We start from the raw sequence: 21,602 nt of genomic DNA, 5'->3' as shown, positions 1-21,602 counted from the left end.
GGAGCATAAAACAAATAATGATTCGAAAGATACGAGGAATGTGTATGTTTATTTTTCAAACGAATCAAATCGAAAAACGATCACAAACGTTTTCGGCAGATGCGGAATGAAAGCAGGTATTCTGTATACGGCAATGGACCAAGTACAATTGAGTTGTTCCTACCAATGGGCCTTGTGATTGCAAAAACAACTTTCATATTCAGGCAACTAGATCGTCACGTACTATTGTATACATATAAGTACGAATTTCAACAGTCATTTGTCGCTGTCGTCAGTCAACGATCTTTTACCATCTCAACCGCAAGTCATGCTAGGTAACGATTTAAAAAAAATTGTTATGGGAACGGTATATTTTCACTCTTCCGCGAAAATAACTAGACTATAAGATATTCCCATTTATACGCGTTGAAGAAGTGAGTCTTATTTGGGCAAATTACACTCGTCACTGTTGATACAATTATCAGTATAAGAGTTTCTTATGGGGGTTTCCTTCTCCTCGCGCATCATCGCGCATCATCGCGCATCACGACGAATAAACGTATAACTTAGGTATAGTGTATCAAGGTACGTGGCGATGCCGCCACGGTAAGTCGGGCAAAGCCACTCGAAGAGTGAAACATTTTGCATGGCGGTGAATAAAATGTGAAAGAGACTTAAAACGAAGGTGGGAAGAATAAATAAAACATGATATGCGGCGGGTCGGGAGGAAGCTCGTCCCGGAGGGATAAGTAGATCCAAGCGTTCTTGATTGCTCTCCCTAGGGAACTCAGCCAAATCTACTACAGTACTACCGATGGTAGAGGTTTCATTCCTAACGTCCCTGCAACTCTTCTTTACGTATGTATACATATACATATATGTTATAGGTTTAATATATATGCATACATATATATATATATATATATATATATATATATATATATATGTATGTATAAACCTATAATACCGACGCGTTTTTAAAACCAGCCAACGATTCGCAACACGCGTCTGCAACTGCTGACGACGCTTTAAACCCCGTCGATCGCATGGGGGATGAAAATAGGAGGCAATTTGCATCCGGCATTTTTGCCTTACCGGAGTGCTGAAATCCAATTAGGAATCCGGCCGAGTGAAACGTGGCGCGAGTTACGCCGATGCTTACGATTAGACGCGTATCTGCTGCCCCGCGATAGGAAACTTCTCATTGTCGGAGTTGTGCTTATACGGCGTGAAAACTACTCGAACCTTTTACTACTCGGGAGGTGGACCTTTTAGTGCCGCCCTCAGTCCTACGCCCTACAAAGTGGTTTTACACCCTGCCGACAATTTTCCCACAAACTCGTACCGAAGCGTCAAAACCCTCGTAAACCCCATATAAATTTTCCAGCTTGACCGCACGGTAGAGACAATTTTACGACGTAGGTGCATATGCGAAAAAGATTGAAGGTAGAAGAAATTTTCGTCGGGGGATCATGTATTCATACGAGGATGCGGAAGCCGGTGTTACTCGATATTCTTACGAGAATCGCAGTAAATATTCCCTCCCGTAAGCAGAGAGGTATTCCTGGAAATTTCTACCAACTACCTTCCCACCATTTGACCCTTCGCTCAACCTTCTCGTGGAATATTCAAGAGCCACGTACAAAGTGGTCCGCTTCGCTTGTTGGCTCGCGTTTCTCCCCAAATCATGAACGCAAAAAGAGTAATTTATGAACAAGCATCGAAGCAGAAGCTGAAAGACAAATACACACCGAATTAAAAGTTGATCGATTGGCATTCTTCAGTTTCTTTCGCTGCAAGAATGACCCTCAGATTCTCGAGCTAGATAAATCCTTCGTATTTAAGATCACTTATCACACTAAATATTAGACCACACAATCTCATATCCTATTTCGGGCCGTAATTGCCTACACACTTTTTCTCGAAGTGTGGTGAATTAATACCCTATTATTTCTACCCCGCGTCAACACTGATCGTCAGTATTTACGTTAATGTTCGAAATGGCTGCATTCGGCGTAGGAAAGTGATAAAGCAAAAAATAAGCCAATTGAACCGAAAATTAGTTCCAAGTAGGAGCTGGTCTAGAAAAGAAATGTTAATTTAGCAACACTTGACCCCGAGATAAATACAGTTGAATCCATTTTATCTGAAATTCGTGTGTGCGTCGTTGAATATTTTCCAACGCAAGCTTTCTAACGCATGACTGGAAACGCCGTTGCAAAACCGTTTTGACGGATCTGTAGAAAGGCAGCGTTGGGTGAATTACGCATATCGCTGGTTATACTTCCGTAACGATTTATCATCGAGATTTTCGTCATTTCATCAATATCCGTTCGCCAAAACGTCAGCCTTTTCGGCCTGCCAATTGAGATCATGCATATGCGACCAGGTCACGAATCGCGGGTGGATGAAATATGATTCTTTCCCAAGCATCTATGTCCGCCTCACGCGAAGATGCGCTGTGATCGAGTTTACTTTCATATATACGATACTGTATTCTGAGAGATGACTAAGGATTGCGTGAAGAAAAAGCGTCTCTCGTGTTTCAGATGTTCAGTGTGAATTACACCGTGAACACGACACCATTGGTGACCTACGAATTTGACCTGGAAGACGATGAGAACATATACGTGCCGTACAGCCAGCGACCGGAAACGTACATCGTCCCCGTGGTCTTCCTCGTCATTCTGGTTGTCGGTGTTGCCGGGAACGGAGCTCTGGTCCTGACTCTCCTCCGCCACGCGAACATGCGGAATGTTCCCAACACTTACGTCCTCTCCTTGGCGCTGGGCGACCTTTTGGTGAGTCGACCTGGTGTAAACATTTTAATAGGTCTGCGTAAGGGCGACATCAAGCAGCGACTGCGACGGACACCCCATCGAGTTTCATCGTGCAGGCGAGGGAAAAAAGGGAAAAATGGCAAAAATGCATCACGAGTGTGTTAAGTCTTCGCAGTTTGACAGGTCACGTCGCCAATGGGTGTTTGGGGTGAAAGAGAGGCCGTCTCGATTGTTTCGACTGAGTACAAATCCATGTAAGTGAACCACTGGTAGGAAGAAGAAAAAAAATAAGAAGAAGAAGAGGAAGAACAACGGGGGTAGGATCGATTGGTGCAGAGCGTTTCTTACTCGTTACATCCTTCAGCCGAGTCAAATCACCAAGCTGCAGATGCCAGGACAAAATAATACCTGGCCAATAGCCAGAGGTTTTTTTTCCCATGTGTGTGTGCGCGCGCTTCTTTTCTTCATGGTGCATTAGCCAAGCTCACAGGGCAGACTCGACGCTGCCTTTACAACGACGGTCATTTTCCGGAAGTTAGCGCGGAGGTCGAGGCTCCATAAACTGCTGGCCTGGACAAAGACGACGCTCGAGGGACGCGAAAGGACGAGTTTTGTCAAGGAATGCAAAGTAGTCAACAAGTTAAAAGGACCTGCACGTACCGCCTCGCGGAAACCGGGTCCACCTCTTATCCCCGTATACAAACGCAATTCCCGATAGTAAATTATTCCATTTCTTGTCTCGGCAGGACGTGTTGACATATCTTTTCATCCCTTTCAATTCGCACAGGTTATAGTTACGTGTGTACCCTTCACGTCGATCGTCTACACGGTTGAATCCTGGCCGTGGGGATTGGCTGTCTGCAAATTGTCGGAATGCGCCAAGGACATCTCAATCGGCGTTTCGGTCTTCACGTTGACGGCACTTTCGGCAGAGAGGTATAGAAATTGAACATTTTTATCTTAGTTATATTAAATAGATCGTAGAACGTTGATTACCCGGAAACTCAGACCGTATGTTTGATGCCGGGGTAATTAATGCCGGAGCTTCAACGTCGAGTCTTTACTCAATTTGAATATTCCACCTTACTTCTCCACGCATTTATGCGATCAAGGTTAGGTGTGCATGTACTCCAGTCTATAAGATTTATCGCTATTTCCAAATACTTTTACAAGAGCTTATACTGTTGCTGAGAATTGGAATTGACGATCAGTGTGCTGGTATTGAATTTAATTCACCCGTCATGCGGCTCTCCGAATCTAATTCATCGCAACGCCAATTAAAAGCTCTCTTACGTTACGGTTCGCATCTGAAAGAAACCGAGTTTTTTTCTTATTTGAATTGAAACGGACGTAGAATGCAAGATAAACCGATTAGTCAAAGTAACGTGAAAATTGGATTCTCGATTGCAGAATGGCCATTGAGCGATTAATTTCGTCCTTAGAGTAATGAATTTCTTGCAAAATGTGTCTTCGATTACTAGATGCAATCTAGTTTCCTGTCCGCGTTTAAAATGGTTCACCATCACCGGTAAATCAGTGCCGATGTAATATAGGGCTGCCAGCCAATTGTTAGCCTTTAGCCTATTTGTTCCGCGACTTCCGCGGCTTATAGCCGTTACTTATAGTTATGCTATATTACCGAACTGCGAAAGTCTGTTACTTGTTGTTTAAAAACAAGTTTTCCCAATACTTAAGCACTCGGTCGCAGCTGCAGGCAGTAAAGTAGTCAGCCTACGTTAGTCCCGTTCTCAGTTATAACGAGGAAAAGATTAATTAACTTCCGTGAACGTGGCTTCGGGGCAGAGGCAAATAATTAAATTACACAGAGCTTTAGGATCTGAAGTTTTCTCAAGCTGCAGCGGCCCGCTCAATTCGGACCAACTCAAATCTTGCACGACGTGCGTGGCAACTTATAATACTTCATTTGCAAACGGATACAGTCGGCATTGACAAACCGCGAGAGATGAGAAAGCCGCCTATTAAATTGCATGCTCGTGCGGGAAAGCCAGTGGAACAGGCTTGAGAATTCTTTGATCCCAGGATTTCGATTTAATTGGTTTGTACATTATGTAACGGTGAAGTAGATTTTGTTTGTTTTTCGTCTCTCAAAATTGAGTTCACCCGGATGTTCAAACGGATGTTTCAGGTACTGCGCCATCGTTAATCCTATACGAAGGCACGTGGCAGGCTTGAGCGCAAAGCCGCTGACCATTCTGACAGCCAGTCTGATCTGGGTCTTTGCCAGCGTTCTGGCGATGCCCTCCGCCTTCTTCTCCTACGTCCCCGAAGTCGAGCTGCAGATAAACCACAGTATACTGATCTGCAGCCCCTTCCCCGAAGAATTTGGTAAGCCAAGCTGAAATCCCTCGTTTTTTTTAGAAATACTCGATGGAAACTGGCAAATATGCAGGAGCGGTGGATGCCAAACATGCATGGAAAGGCGTACGCGCTTTGTTCCGGGAATTTGGTATGCTTGAGGTTTTGTTTGAAGCACCGCAAACTCGGTCGAGATTTCCTCGTGCTGCCACAATTAAGGCCACTGACGATCCGCAGAAGTCCCGAAACTCGAAGTCGATTTGAGCCAGAGGGAACCAGGTTAGACACATTTTTTCATTTGCTTGCACGAGCCGTATCAAAGCCACCCGATCCCGATCGCTCTTCGATTTTTCATATTTCTACGGCCAGAAATCCATTGGGATTTGAAACTCATCGGGTGAAATTTAAGGTCTTCCTTTTTAAGGAGAATTTCCCTTTCACAGATTCAAACTTACCCCGGTGCACCTAGGCTTAGTAGACAAATGGTTTCAATTTCTTCTGCGTTGTTCTCACTTCTTTGGCTCGTATTTTCGGCTCCAAGCCAACGAATGGCACCCGACTTTATCGAGGGATCCAGATACCGTTACGCAACGTTTTTCATTTAACGTTAGTCGAGACGTACGTCAGTTATTTGTATAGGGTGATCGAACCCTCGGACCAGCTTTCCACGTTGGCTCTACTTCCTCCGAGTTCCAATTTCTAACTTCAAACAATTTGTCTGGGATACTTTAAGTATTTTCAACCCGACGAGTAATCGATTTCAGCACTTTTTACGCCGTAAAAGTTTGATACCTCGCGCCTATGGATAAAGTGAATTTAATGGAAACGAGCTCTTTATTCTAAGAATCAAATTTCCTGTCTTCATTTTCATCATAAAAGAGGGAAAAATGAATAGCAGGTACGAGTGACCTTCGTCTTTCTGAACCGAAAGAGAAAATTACCGTAATGCTGAAAACGAGTAAGAAACAAAAACAATCGCGTGAATGGCAGGTGATTTAAACAGCTGGGTTCACGAGATACTGCAAAACTTGAGATAGCAATCAGCCAGTTATCAAAATCGTTTTACCGCTTCGATAGGCGGAAGGAGGTAAGACATGGTCGGGAATGATTTCGTCGGTCATAAGTTGAGGTTCGAGTTAATTTAAACTCCACTATTTCCTAATTACCGAATATCCGTCAGCCTGAAGTTTCACGAACGGCTGTAGCAGTAAGAACAACATTAACCCCTGGTAACATCGAACTTTCGCTCAATATACACACGCAACCGGAACTAAGCTCGGTAAGACCTTATGGTGTGAAAAAATGTGAAGAAAATAAAAGCGTTAATGAAATCGTCGCTGTGCAGGGGAGAAATACAAGAAGGGCGTCGTGCTGTTCAAATTCCTCGCATACTACGCTATCCCCCTCTGCATCATCGCCGGATTCTACCTTGGGATGGCACGTCACCTTGAACTGTCGACGAGAAATGTGCCTGGAGAATTTCCCGGCGCGCCTCATCACTGCGGGCAAATCCGAGCTCGTAAGAAGGTGAGTTTTTAGCAAATAGAGGAAGCGCCGTAAGCCGTAAAGTGTCTTTCATTCTGCCTGCAAGCTTTCCGAACGCATTAAAATCGTCTATCGATTCGCCCCAGTAATATACTAAAAAGTCACGTGGCACGTGCCGTCTCACATCACTCGAGGATAATTTATTCGATTTCTCATCAACGGTTAAACGTCTGATAATCGTGTAGAAACTGACACTTATCATTATCCCGAAATTCATCTCACGATCAGCGCTATTAGATTCGGTGAAAAGGGTGGATTTTGGGCCGCGAGATTCTAGGGAATTTCTGTTGGCTCATAAAAGCGTCAGGAGTCGGAAAGCGCTTGCATTAGCATATCCATTCCACGGCAAATTTACGAGGATTCAAGTCATGACGCAATGATATTTCGTGTCAGCAATCGGAAATAAAAGAAGCGGTGATGTAAACGCGATTCTTCCAGTGATGAACTTGAAGCGTTCATTTTTTTTAATACTATTAGCCCTCAGCTCTCAGGCTCTAAGAGATTCCGTTGTCAAGCGAAGTTACCGCGATGGAAAACCAATATTCACCCGTTAATAAAGGTGAAACTTGTTTTAATTTCTCCTCAGCCGCGCCACGGTAGCGTAGCCCTCATCAATCTCTGGGAGTTTCTAATTTTTTTAATATCAAGATTTAACGCCTTTCCCCCCCCCCCCCCCCCCGCTTTATGATTCTTTACCAAGTCGCGTTCGTCGCGTTTTGCCATCCCTTTTGTCTACCGACATGCTCGACCTTTTTCACGTAGCTTTGACGGCCCAGAAAAATCGTATTATATTTGAAACAAACCGGAGAAACGGTCTCTTCGCGATATTTCTCATCACCGTGAAAAGGGAAGAGTCTGTCGGTTTGTCTGACAAACTTCCGCGATGATGTCGAAAACGGCCCAGAAAGAAATTTGAAACTGATAGCATTTGGCAGCCAAATGAAAAAGTTTTGAAAGCAGACAAAAAAATTATATATTCTTATGAACATAAATATACTAACTGGAAAAAACATGGTCGTTCATTTGGAACAGTAGTAAGGAGGAAAAAGTTTATGTTTGCTGATGAAACATTGAAAATCGATTCATTTCCAGTAAAACCGCAAGTTCCAATTAAACGGGACATGGCAATTTTTCATGTCCATCGTTTGATTGTAAAATCAAGCAAGTTTCAAATTTTTTTATCTAGGCGTTTCCCAAATCATCGTGAGAGTTTGTCCGATAGACCGATATCGAAACCAACATTTTTCGAAAAACTCGTTTTTTAGATTCTAGAGGTTCGGAAACGTAAAGATTCGTTGAAATTAGAAAAATTGATCTTCGACCGAAACCAATACTCTTCTCATACCGCTAAAGGTGATGAAAAGTAAAACACAAATAATTTTATACTTCGATACTTGAATACATATGGTCATACTAACGCGCTCGAGCTTTCACTAGAGTTCCGCCAATTTTCCCAACTCCAGGAATATTCCACCGCCTTTTTAACAGAGCCATTTATATTTTCATTCACGCATTTGCGATTCGGGACCCTAGCTGCGGGCGTAAATGCATTATCCGACCGGTAACTGGATAACAAATTGCCCGGAGGACGCAAACGTAAGAGCCTGAGGGGCGGTGGATGCTTTTTCGTTAACAGTTTTTACCGTCGAGACGCTTTACGCCCGGCGCGGGCGGTTTTTAACTTTTCACAATTTGAATATAACGAGAAACTGCCCTCTGCGGCAAACGTGACTATAATGTAGACACTCGGCTCGAGGAAAATTTCAAAAAGCCTCTACTGTCTTCCGATGATTCATTACGACCGGGAAATGCATTTTCCGCAATAGCAAGCGTACCCGAAGTCTCTGGTAAACGCGAGATTTCCGTTGTCGTACGTACTAAAATCCGTTATCCCGCGAGCGTTGTTCGCACAAGTTTGTTCTTCGTAGTTGAATTACTTCTAAAGTAAACACATCGAGAAGTCAAGAAAAAAAAAGACCCCTCCTAATTCTATCCTGTCTTATTCATTGTCTATTTTGGATTTTGTTCCAAGCCTACGGGCTTGATTGTAATTGATTGGTTGGATTGATGGTGCTTGATTCTCGATGCTAATTGAATCTCTGTTTCTTGCAGTCTTGTTGAATTTTACCCGATACACTAATGGACACATTAGCAAATGCAAACTGATAATACGTATCAATTACTTCTATTACGAACCAATACGTCGTGCAGGTAACTCTAGTTTTGTGTTCCTTTTCAACCAAATATCTGAGTGTAGTCCATTCCTGTCACCCTTACGAATGGCAACGGTTTCATTTACCGCGGTACTATTGTTTACCGATTATCCGGTAAACTGATCCTAATTAACAACATGCTAAATTCTTGGTACGAAGACCGTAATACCCACCAGCTTTTTAATAGTACAGACCAAGCACCAAGCCCCAAAATGTAGAATGGAAACCTGCAGGGTATGAATATAATTTGGCCTGTTCACCGATACTTTGAAAAATCTATATAATAATACAGTATTAATTTCAACTTTTTCGAAGGTAGCTTCACTAGAAATACATCACGTCCAATCACGAATAACTTTACGGTGTAATAATTTTCGTGTTAATTAAAACTCAGAGGAAAACGCCACGCGTCGTTATACATTGTATACCCATTTAACTCCGCATTGTGCTGTTGACCTCGTTCCTCATCCAGGATGCAAGTAGCGGCGACGGAAGGGATGATTATAGGTATAACCTCACGTAGTCGGCATTTCCCCGTGTGGCTGCAAACAAGATGAGTCCAAAGTTGTTAATTCGCGTATCGCGGATGCAGCATGGTGAAAGTCCTGAGTTCCAGGAGGGCTGAGTAGAGGATAATTAACAGGATGTTGAAGTTACTCACCAGCTACTTACGTGAATCGTGGGCGTGTTTGAAGAGCTGCTTCAGGTTCGTTCGCATTCTAAGGGGGGAAACATTGCTTGACGCGTAAACATCATCATCGAAAACAATCCACTTTTTTGTAAGGTATGTCCTCCGAGATCAATTATTTTTCGTGTGCGGGGCAAGGGAGGGAATGGACCAGCGAACATCATTACGCGTCCGCGGACCGTCTTAAGATGTTTAATAAAAATTAATAATAATCAAGAAAGGCCGAGCAAGATTGCTTTTAATGTAACAGCAAATTAGCAGAGAATTGAGAGCACTTAATTCCAGTCTTGCTTGATTTCCGTAATACTCGTTGTTTAAGCATTTTTTACCCGTCCTCTGCTGTAATATAACAACGAAGTTTTTTGACAAAGAAAATTTACATCCCGTGAAAGAGTGACGGCCTTTTTCCAACTGCATAGACGCGACGCGTTCGAAGATTCTACCATCGTCTCTGATTCCTCGCCTTTTTCATTTTCCTCCCTTTTTATGTTATACGCGTCGTCGTGAAGGGGAGACAAACTTGCTGAGAGAATAGAGTAAAGTATACATTCATCCAACTTGTTTGCCTGATTAGTTTTTCCGGCAATATTCTCCGCAGCAAACAGCCGGGAATGGAAATAGAACCGTCTCGATCCTAGCGAGGTCCTGATTTCCTGTTTCACTAGAGAATGCGGAGGCATTCGGCGTCTCCGAGTCAAATGAGTGGGCGTAATCAGTATTATGGAGTGTTGATGCAGCCTCGTCCCTGCAGATTCACCGTCAATTCCCAGAATCTACCGACGCTATCGGGACGGGAGAATTTACCGACAAGGTCTGATTCCAGGTCGGAAAAATGGTCATCTCCTTTGTGATCATCTTCATCGTCTGCTTTCTACCCTACCACACCTTCATGCTGTGGTTTCACTTTTACCCGCTCTCACGCGAGGTATACGACGAGTTTTGGCACACGTTTCGCATCATTGGCTTCTGCCTAAGCTTCATCAACAGTTGCATCAATCCTATTGCCCTATACTGCGTCAGTGGTGCTTTCCGAAAAAGGTGAGCATTAATGTTTTTTTTCCTGTGATCACTTTTCACCAGCTTACAGTCCCTAACTCGCGGAAAAGGGGATCCTTGCGGTAAAAAGTTATACCGCAAGTTTTTATACAATATACGATGGGAGGATATCGATCAATGAAATGCGAAAGCGGTTCTTGGATGATTTATATTCGAAAAGAAGATATAAAAATTAATGGAATCTAATGGAATAGAATATTGACTTATAACCCTTCTTCCGACCATCAAGGTTCAAGACACGATCCAGGATAAATCAACGCTCTGGCCGACGGACGTGAAATGAATAAGTTAACTTTATTCACAACTTTATTATTAATAATTCACAGGGAATTGCAGACAGGAGTTCGATCCACTCGATTTCCATATCGGGGTTGACAGCTTCTTTATTATTTCACGAAATCTTTTACAAATCAGTGCCGAATTTCCGTTTCAATAAGCTAAATCCTCGATCCATTGGGTGTTTTAACTAACAACGAGGAAAAAAGCTAACACACTCTCTCGCCTTCCCGCTACCAAGTGCCACTCGAAATCTCACCCTGAACGGTTCCTGATAAGGTACAAGCGGTGTTTTGTCAATGCGCGAAAACACCGAGGAGACACCATTTTTTGGCTGCTCTCCAAGAAAAGGGTATAAGTCAATTTGGTCCGCTCTTTCAACGAGTTCAACTCCTCGCGGAATGACTTCTCTCCCCCGTTGAAGAGAATAACAGCTCTTCTCCGCTAACAGGTTCAACGAATATCTGTGCTGCTGCGTTCCTTCGTCGAGGCGTCGCAGTCGCAGCGGCGGGCAATATCCTCGAACAAGGGGAGGCGCGAGCACCGTATGCGAGACGAGCTTCAACTCTACGTGCAGACGTCACACACAGGAATTCAATTCGACGACTCTTTACAACCTGGGGAACGATAAGCCGACCTGAGGACGCCTTCGGCCACTGCTGGCTCCTCTTCCGAAAGTCACTTTCGACGTACCGGAAAATAAGGGACGCAGTGGTCAGCCTGCCTTGAACTTTCCGCAAAACAACTTTTGATTACGCGACGCGACGGGATCTTCGTTTGGTGAAGGCGAACTTGAAGTCGATTCGCCGCCTTGCATCGACCAGGCAGACGAGGGGAGGATCGTCGTAGGGCGGGTGACGATCAGCCGGTACAAGTTACTTTCTGAAAATTGATACATATTAAATAACAGTCGAGAATCGAGAAGAAGAAGAAGAAACACGTGTGTCACACGACCATCTCATTTCCATCTTGTCTTTTTACAATCTCGATAGTTATACTTTAAGTAAAACGATGTTTTTACCTTCAATATATGTGTATAATATGTCATGCTTATTCGATAATTGTAACGTAAACAACGGTCTCAACTCAAGTTTTCATCATTATAGAAAGACTAAAACACGTCGAGCTTGATAAATATACGTCGTATGTTACATAATAATTCTACAGCGTCCATGTGTATCGTGTATATACAGTAAGCAACATTCAACACTTGACCAAATAATAGAGTACTAAAAAATAATTGCATTGGAGGGTAAAAAAGTTAGAGGTGTTTCAGTGTTGAAATTGTGGGTAAATGTTTATCAACGATAAGAACTTGCGAAACATATCTAATCACGTGTATGTATGTATGCATGTATGTATGTATGACATATTACGTAATAGAGAAATGGCTGTTTCACGTTCAAATTTTGTCTATATTCGTGGATTAAAGTTGAATTCTGTATGTCGATGTATAAATTGATAGTTTATATGAGTGTAAGTGAAATAATAAATTTATATAAATTCGCGTTATTCTATAATAAATTAGCTCAGAATGATAACGATTTTAACGTGCTTATACGGCGAATCACGTTATTATTTCAAATTTGAGAATCATTTATGTGTACGTGTACCATGCGAGCGCATGAGAGATAAGCTTATCGCTGTAACGTGTGATATATATCCAGCTCAAGAAATGCACAGGGTGGAGCGTGAAATATGTTATACAAGGTATCGCGTACCGCGAGATGTAAGTGTAAAATTACTGTTCAACAAAAATACACACACACACACACACACACACACACACACACATATATATATATATTTCAGTCGTTGCAAATAGGTAAATCAACTATTACTGACTGTAATTTTATCAACAATTGAAGTGAATGGGGTGTCAAAAAGTGTCACTAAATCAAATATTGTACATATAGGTATCGTAAACGTGTAAATGTCATAGGTATATATTACATTCCAAGCTTAATGCAAATGTAAAGGGGAAAAGATCTGCTTCAATCAAATTATTGTTAACTAATAATAAATACTAACACATAAAAGGAAAAAAAATCACACTACGCTGAATTCGCACGGTGCGGTGTAGTATCGTAGAATCGTTCGGAATGTATAAAAACAAATCTATAAATAAATTCTAAGATTTCGAGTAAACTGTCACACGATAAGAATTTTCTTATCTTAATCTAGATTCTAGCATATAAACATTAATTTATTCTGTCTACTGCACGTAATTCATTCTCCTGGCAAGCGACATACAAGGAGGACATTCTTATAGGTACGTATATTAATCTAAAAGGAGTAAAAAAAAAACTTTCATCTCGCAGACTGTATAAACCTGATGTTATTTTTATGCTTCTCTCTCTCTCCCTCTAACGAGATATCCTTTTTTCAACTCTGTTCAGCGTCCCCTTGACAGTTCAAATCGTCGCCGTTATACGCGAAAGCCGTATCTAAATTCTAAACGATCGTCACGACTGTCGAGTCGTTACATTGATCTCCGTAATATAAAACTAGGCCAAGATTTTGCAGCGATCTGTGCTATTCGCTCAGCGCGCCTAAATCGCGAAGGATCCACTGATGAAAATAGCAGCGCTTCCGCGACATGACTATTAAAGGCATATTACGCATCCCTCTCGTCTAAGGATCACAACCATAACCTGCACATGCTGCTAAAGGGTTGATGAGAAGATCGTATAGTTGATCCTGTGTAAATTTCCCCGCTTACGCTTGATTATAATCACCAAACAAGACGACGTGCGGAATACAAGTTTGAACGGATGTTATATATAGACTAGAGTTAAACGTCGACGGGGGAAAGACGAGCTTTAAACCGATTCGCCGAATGGTTTAATCGCGTACTTCTTTCTGCATTCATACCTAAACGGTCCTTTTTTCATAGGTACATATCTGTTCGTGATTACGCAACAACGTGTAACGCCAAGTCGTGTTCATTACGCAATTACATGCAGGCACGATAAGACGCGCCTGCATAAACCTTCGCATAATCTGCTTATAAACACCGCGTTTATAGTGGAGCAGATGCGGTATAATCTTATTATTCAGGATGTGTTGCGATGACAACAGATCGATAAGCAACTCTCGACATCAAGACGGGTAACCTGGATGGGTAGGCATATCCACGATGTTAGAATAATCTTAATAGCTGTGTGGCTTCGAGCGGAAGCTGCCTCCCTCACGGTTGGCGCAGATACTTTTATTCATCCTTGAAGACTGAGCGTATCGTTATCGTTACAACGACATAGACGGTGGGTATTACATGTATAACATAACTATACATGTATATACATGTATATATATAACCGGGAACGGTACAAGCGACACTTGTTTTCCCAAGCTGTCGCACTTCGAACGGTCCTCCGGAGTGCCGAACAATAGATTAGTTTGAACAACTGCGACTGCTTCTCGATGTGCTTTTGTGTCCGTGTTCTCCGTTCGCTGGTTGCGCACCGCTCGAAACTTCCACGGGAGAAATTGATCGCAGGGTTCGATTCGACCATCGGCGATACAGGCTCGCGGACGTCGAAAAGGCCCTCGGAATCGTGTTGCGAAATCATAATTCGCCAAAGTTAATTTCTTATTCCAGCACCGTCGAACGTGGGAAAATAATTGGCATTCCGGGGGCTGAACGGGTCACACGTCTATAATGCTGCATGGTTCGTCGTTATCTCGGGGAAACAGGCGTGCATGCACACGCGCAGCATCGTCGTCGGCCTCGTTACCGCCAGCGAGTATGTCAGCCGTGTGAATCCCAGCTGGTTGGAGGTTATCGTGAATGGTATCACTCAGCGGCAGCTAGGCGATCCTCGTTGGAAAAGAAGAAGCCCCGCATTTACCGTCATAATCAATTACCCGCGCCACACGTTGCGAAAATACAGAATCTCTACCCAACTCTGTATAGCTATGTTTTTAAACAGCGACGGGATTTACGCTTAAGCGAAACCGTGCACAATTATTCCTAGGTCATCCCCTTGAATTTCTCGGGACTCGGATACCGGCCGCGAAGGGAACGATGGACTACGACTCTGGCATGAAAATGGGAATAAAAAGTTTTATTTACGAATTGTCGAGGAATTAATCATGTGCACGCCCGTTTTTTTGCGGGGAAAAAATATATCCAACCCCTGTAACCGGAAACGTATTCACGCGTTATGCTTTCTGGGTCAAAACTCAATTAGTTACGCGTGCGTGTGCAAAAATGCCCCGCAGGAACGAGCTGTAGAATCGAATATACGGTGTTTGTCGTTCTCGTACTTCTCAGGGATTCATATTTCAAATATATGAATATGTATGTATATATATGTAACTGCGGGGGCAGAATAGGCGCGTAAACCAGAATCGATATTCGATTCGTTCAACGTTAAATGAGGCCCGCATCATTTGCTTTTGCAAATAAAAATACCCCATTTTCCAGACAACTTCTTCTCGTCGCGTCGCGTCGACTCGCCGAAGCTTTAAGACCCAATAAGATATATGCGTCTCGGTTGAGATGAAGAGATGCTCGCGAATCTAGACTTATGCAATCGAACTATGCAGGATGTAGATGCTCGTACCGTGTCACGTAGAAGTCCGCACTTGGCCTGCGAAGTGGCAAACATCGGGGTAACGTACAATATGGATATTGCGCCACTTGGGGCAATAAACCGCCAAGTCACGACCTGATCCAATATCCGCGACGCTCCGAGCAAGTCCGCCGTCACCGTGCAGGGGAGGAAATACATCCCATGAAATATCCACACCCTGCAGTATAAGATGTGCATGATAGCCGGCCTGGGGGCGAGGATTTTTGGTGAATTTAATAAAAAGTAAAATCGAGATGAAACAAATCGCGCAGAGTCTTCGTGTCATCGAGGTTACGAAACTTAATATTATACCCAGCCCTCTCTGTGACCAGACGTCAATACCCTCTCATATTTTTCCAGATCCCTTTTCCGACCCGTCGATGGTTTCCTCGTCGATCCGTGGAACAGTCGTAAACTCATCGCAGACTTTGTCGTTGTAGTTTCGTTGGGCGGGCGGGAAAAACTTGGGAAAAAGGGAAAAGTTGGACAATCTTCAAATCTACTTCACCGCACGGTTGACGGCCGATAAAAACGTGATAAGCCAGGCGTCTCGCGGCTCGCGGAGCACGAAAAATATGAAGACATCAGCCGAGTAGTTCGCCGTATACAAAGGGTATACGATGCTGCTTGTTTTTCATCCCTAAACAAGAGCGACGGAATTAATGACCTGAGAGAAGCAAACGACCCTTTTCAATTTATTATTCAAATTTTTACTTAAATCGTATTCCATCTTCTCTGTCGGTTCCACGAGCGATGTTCAACTTTAATGGATTCCAGTTTTTTAAACGTTTCAAGACTGCCACGCGTATAATTAATACACTTACGCGTGATTGCATTTAAAAATGATTCTTCCCACGCAAGGGTTTCATACTCTTTCCATGAGCGTTCGCATATAGTAAATCGTTCCTGGAATCGCATAGCTCGTACATCCATTTTGCTTTATCTCTCAAGTAAGCAATATAAAAGTCGCTTAATAAATAGATAAATTAAACCTGATGCATACACAGGCTGATATTTTCATTTAATTTCAAACTGTTCCGCTGATTAACTTCATTGCGATGTCACTATAACGTCGCTGTACAAAGCGGAATCGGTCAACAAATCCGCTATTTATTTATCGAGCGGCTAATATTGAACGCAACTCCTGTTACACATACCTCGACGTCCTACAATTCCATACGAATCATTACATACCAAATCCGGCAATTCGTCAGCAATTTTACCGATTGATTTCGTTTTCATACTATATATTCTCTTGCTATTTATTAGCGCGCATGTTTCCGACAAGGTTGAAGTTAGTAACGTTATCGCAACGAAACAATGAGGAAAAAAAATCACTATATTCATAATTTCACAAGGACTTTTAAGGAAGTAAGATTTCGAAATATTAGCTCGTTTCGTTTTATTGCGGTTTACTAAATCTCAGACAATTCTAAAATCGCGAAATAACGGTTTTTCGTCAGTGCGAATCGTTACGATAACGTTTCTAACTTCAATATGATTGTTTCCGATCGATTCCAACGCTCCACCTGCCCCCAACTGTTTGAGAAAAGTGACGCTTTTCCCAGTGTATCGACACCCTAATTAACTCAGGTCGGTAACGCGATATCACCGAAGCCATTTAAAGTCCGAATTGAAGACATTTAAAAAAGGGCAGATGTTCCCATGAGCCGCAGTCCAACGGTCGCACGTTGACGAGGGTGCCGAACTCGCGGCTGCAATTCATGTGTGTACCCACTCAGATCGGATTCGTGATGTTAGTGCGACCCGCACACCATGAAACGAAAAATCCAACGACGAGGACTTTTGTTACGTACGTTGAGCCAAGGGGCACGCTTCACGTTGGTGTGCCGGTAGCCGAACACGGGGGTCAGACTGCAGCTGTCGAGGGTCGTTCGAATTGTTGGTTTGCGGGGCTTGGCAGTCGTAGGAAATACTAAAAGTGGGGGAACGGGGCACGCGACAAGAACGAGCACCCCCATAGTAATCATAGCTTGGACGGAGTTAGGATCTCTGAAACGCCGGCGCGGATATCATCTGCCGGTCTTCTGATTTCAGGTGAGTCCAAAGTGTATTCCTTCACCCGATGTGATCGTGATTTGCCGAAGCTGAAACTGAGTCAAGTGTCCGTAATTATTTCGCGATATAAACACGTAATATTGGTCATCACTGCGGGATAACGTGTGTCAATCACGCATCAACAAATCACGAACTACGTAACTCAAGCAGATACTTTGACAAGTCGATAAAAGCTCCTGAAATTTCCTTCGCCGATATCACATTCTGCACCGTAAGTCAGCTGGGTGAACGATGCGCAAGAATAACCACAATAAAAAAAAAACCGAGACAGCGAAGGGATGGAAATGGATTTTCCATGGTGGATTCCGCTCTTTGAACGACGCGTTGGTGATTGAGCACCATGACATGTAGCTGCACTAAGTGGTACCCACGCCGACAGTTCGTCGAGTTTGAAAAATTTTCTAATAAAACTGCGTGAAACTTATAGTCAAGTAAATAAATACGGTGTGGTAGTGACCCCGCTTGTCTATCAACCGTGAAAAATATTCGCGTGCAACCAGCCACTATAGTTGAATACAAAGGGTTGATGTGAAGTGTGCAGAGTGTACGAGCGTTATTTTCAATCCAAACACTTACATGCTTGAACAGATTTTAATTAAAATACTTGGGGTAAAAATTGAACAAATATTGCTACCGGCTGATTGCGACGAAAGAAAGATATAACGCTCACCGAAATTAGAGTTTTCAACGAATTCAGCTCTGCTTCGTGTGTCAATTTTCGGAAAATTCACAACCCGACCTGTGGAGCATTGAAAGATCCTGTAAATGCGTAGTAGGTAGACTTGCCGTTTAATCCTAAGCCAAGTTTATTCCCCACCGTGGAATCTCTTGATATATTTTATGTACTCTACGGTCGAGGGGACTCGGTGCCGTCTCAGCAAAGCTGCGGGAATCTCCTTTTTCCATTTCCCCACAAACCTGCAGCTCATTCGCTTCCCTGTATACTGTAATATATACACTGCCTCGCAAATACCTTGAGCATTGTGTGCACGATATGTAGATATTGTTATTATACGGAAATTTCTCCCCAAACAAACGTGACTAATGCATTTTTTATGTATATCTGCGATCCACAGAGGCTGAATAGATCCCATGACGCTGGCCGATCCCGCAGGTTACCGGAATCAATTTTCAGGTACAACTGTAACAGTGACTAGGCAGAACTTCGAATAATGAAGCGATCGTTGTCGGTAAGAATTATCTGCTTGACTTAGCAATGAATCAATGAGAATTTAGCGAACAATTTTCTCTCGGTTTCGATGAGAAATTAGAAAACTGATGCATATAGAATTGATTTCCCACGTTACGGACATCATTTTTCTTCTTTCGAAGGCGCCCTGTCTGGCGAAGGGGGGAGCTGGAAATGGGATAAAAAAGGCCAAGGAAGAATCTGCAAGGGTGAGTCAGTGGCGAACGAACTGCAAAGTCTGAAATCTTATCCTTGGAATCCATTCTAATCTGGATTTTTCAGGAACCTACCGGCCGCGAATACCTGCAGCTCGCCTTGGCGAGAGTCCTGGAACTCCAGCGGCAGGTAAAAGAGGACACCTATACGACCGACAGCACAAGCGACCTGGGTAACGGAATCACCAGTTTTACTGTGCGTCGACGAGAGTAAGGCGAAAGAAATTCGTCTGACTGGGCTCAATTTATTTTCGCAGGTGAATCGGACAGCGACGAGGACGTGATGAAGGAGGTGCTGATCAAGGTGTTCAAGGATTTACCTGGCTCTTCTTCGTCGGTGGCCTCCGTTATCAACCGAGCGACTCGGCCTCAACCCCCAGAACTCCGGCAGATAAGAGATAAACGCGTTCAGTTGTCGGGGTACGATACTTGTCGGAGAGTAGCGCTCGATTTCATGAACACGGTCGTTAAAAACACCCCGGTTACAGAGAGTGATTACGAAAGATTTGAAATAGGAATGTTTTCGATGGCCGAGGGAAAAACGGCCGGCCGAAAAATCGGACTGACGAATAATCGCGGGGGCCAAAGCACCGGGAATTCGAAAGGAGGTAACCCGGAGATAAACGGCAGATTTAGTCAAGTTCAAAATCCGAGATACTGTAAGCAATCAGCGAGCAGCTCGGCTCGCAGAAACGAACGTAACGTAGATCAAACTTCTCAAAACAACGGAAACAGTCAAACTTATCTGCGGGGATTTCCAAACTCTACTCGAAACCTGGTCAACTTATCGCTAGAGAGAGAAACTAACAATGAGTCCGTTTTATCTCGAGATTATCAAATTAGAGTGAGAATGCTCAAAGGCTTGGACCTCCACTTGGCAAACAGACAGAGGGACTTTACTGTCAGGCTGATGAGGCAGTGACTACTGCGTTCAGAGACGTAAGTCTTTGAAGTTTTAAGGAAATATCAAGGCTTTCTAACTATTTATTTTATCTAGTCGTCATGAAATCTAGTATGCGTGCATATTGTTAAGAAAACTTTATTTATGATAATTAAGAAAACTCTACTTTTTCTTTACCTCAACATGTAATCTAGTCATATATTTTACAATATTACATTTTACTCTAGTCAGAACAAAGTAAGAAATGTATCGAATCTCGTTGTAATTGTACAACGAATATCGCATCTCCGATCATAAGAAAATTACCAAATAAACGAATCTAATCAGAGCCGCGCGATCAATTTTCTGTATAACTGCAGCTTCTGAGCCGTGAAATACGCCGTAAATTTACTCCCGATACAAAATTCGTCCTGTTGCAGCTTTTCAAGGAACGTAGATATAAACGACACGTGTATAATCTGTATTTTCGTTTTGCACTCTTTATTTGTTTATTTACATTTCCTGAGTATTATTATAACGTTACATACTAAGATTTTTTAGACTAGACGCACTGTGTCAAATTATAATTAAATTACGTACGAGTCGGTTTGATTTTCACCACAATTAACGGGTGAACATCTCATTGCACGCCCATTTACCATACTTAAATCGTAACACGATAGGATATCTATTTTGTTTTCCGCAAGTGTAAGTATAAAATAATAAACTGCAGACTACTGGTTTTGGTACGTATGCAAAGCATGAAACTGACTACACAATTATGAAAAAACTGATTATATATATTCTATCGAATGAGTATTTTACCGGCAACTTTGAGCATAGCCGAAGAAATTGCTTTCTTCTACTAATTTGCATTTCACACGTACAGATACACATATATCAAATAATTACAAACAAGTACTATATCAACTATTACATATTTTGAAAGTCCTTCGTTGTAGAAGACAATTTTCCATTCTGACTAGCGAAATACCATTTGGCACACGATTGCAACACACAAACATGAATTTATTTTCATTAATTGCGACTATATATGTACGTACGGTTTTCGACAACGATTGCACCACCAATAAATTATATCCTTATTTACAAAAAATCCGCATACCTTTCGTATGCCTTTGTTCATTCGCCGCACTACGTTACAATGCTCTAGAAAAAAAAAAACAAAAAAGATTCATTTTTAGACGTGCCCCGACGTCAACCGCACTCCTGAGATTGGTGATTATGTAAACCAGCCCTAGACTGCGTTGAATAATCGTCAGCTGCAGGAAGTCTGAACGTTGATTAATCACCAGCAGTCATTAAATGTATTACTTTTACCGCGTGGGAGGGGGGGCTGTAAAAGAATTTTTTGCTACAGCGAAACTTTGAGCCTCGCTATTTAATAAATTACTATAATCGCTTTAAAGCGCTGCAGTGTTTTTCTATGTACCATAAAACTACTCCAGCTCAACGGATTATCATCACTGAACGTCAGTGATTGCCGTAGGCCAAATCGTTCCCCCTGAACATCGCCTCCAGCATAAGTTTCCGGTCCATTTTCTCGCCGCTCGCCTCCATCACGGCAAGAAACTGCTGATACCTCTGCCAGGCCGTAATCGGCGGTCCCTCGTCCTCGGTGCTCGGTGAAGGACTTCCGGGTCTTCCGGTCGGCACGTTCTTAATTTTCTCCTCGGAGGTGGCGTAGACACTCTCGACGTCGGGTATCATCCTTGAAAAAAAAAATTTTGATACTGTACGGTTTAAACGCGGCGATTGCGCAACTTGTTTAATTCCTCACGTTACGTT

At 42.8% G+C, this 21,602-nt stretch overlaps 2 protein-coding genes across 7 annotated transcripts in view; both read left to right on the top strand.

The window, feature by feature from the left end:
* The window catches only part of LOC107226787 (neuropeptide CCHamide-2 receptor-like), a 106,937-nt gene extending 93,959 nt beyond the window's left edge, over window positions 1-12,978 (top strand). For all 6 annotated transcript variants that reach the window (XM_046746562.1, XM_046746556.1, XM_046746546.1 and 3 more), the window contains exons 3-8: window positions 2,529-2,780; window positions 3,547-3,695; window positions 4,906-5,105; window positions 6,421-6,602; window positions 10,345-10,559; window positions 11,305-12,978. In XM_046746562.1, the coding sequence (XP_046602518.1) occupies window positions 2,529-2,780; window positions 3,547-3,695; window positions 4,906-5,105; window positions 6,421-6,602; window positions 10,345-10,559; window positions 11,305-11,494 (1,188 nt within the window). In that variant the 3' untranslated portion in view covers window positions 11,495-12,978. The remainder of the gene's footprint in view (window positions 1-2,528; window positions 2,781-3,546; window positions 3,696-4,905; window positions 5,106-6,420; window positions 6,603-10,344; window positions 10,560-11,304) is intronic.
* A 4,145-nt stretch (window positions 12,979-17,123) lies between these two features.
* Window positions 17,124-20,247, top strand: LOC107226781. The gene is made up of 5 exons (XM_046746759.1): window positions 17,124-17,488; window positions 18,586-18,699; window positions 18,842-18,907; window positions 18,981-19,086; window positions 19,171-20,247. Exons 2-5 carry the CDS (start codon window positions 18,682-18,684, stop codon window positions 19,833-19,835), a joined length of 855 nt encoding a protein of 284 aa, XP_046602715.1. The 5' UTR covers window positions 17,124-17,488; window positions 18,586-18,681; the 3' UTR covers window positions 19,836-20,247.
* Window positions 20,248-21,602: the final 1,355 nt, after the last annotated feature.

The sequence above is a fragment of the Neodiprion lecontei genome, chromosome 1, assembly GCF_021901455.1.
Source record: "Neodiprion lecontei isolate iyNeoLeco1 chromosome 1, iyNeoLeco1.1, whole genome shotgun sequence".
NCBI classification, from domain to species: domain Eukaryota; kingdom Metazoa; phylum Arthropoda; class Insecta; order Hymenoptera; family Diprionidae; genus Neodiprion; species Neodiprion lecontei.
Note: the sequence above shows the minus strand (reverse complement) of the source record. Positions and strands in the feature narration are given on the sequence as shown.

Coding starts and splice junctions, on each gene's coding strand:
- LOC107226781 (XM_046746759.1), top strand. Junction 18,908..18,980: donor CCAAGGAAGAATCTGCAAGG/GTGAGTCAGTGG, acceptor TGGATTTTTCAG/GAACCTACCGGCCGCGAATA. Junction 19,087..19,170: donor CGACAGCACAAGCGACCTGG/GTAACGGAATCA, acceptor TTATTTTCGCAG/GTGAATCGGACAGCGACGAG.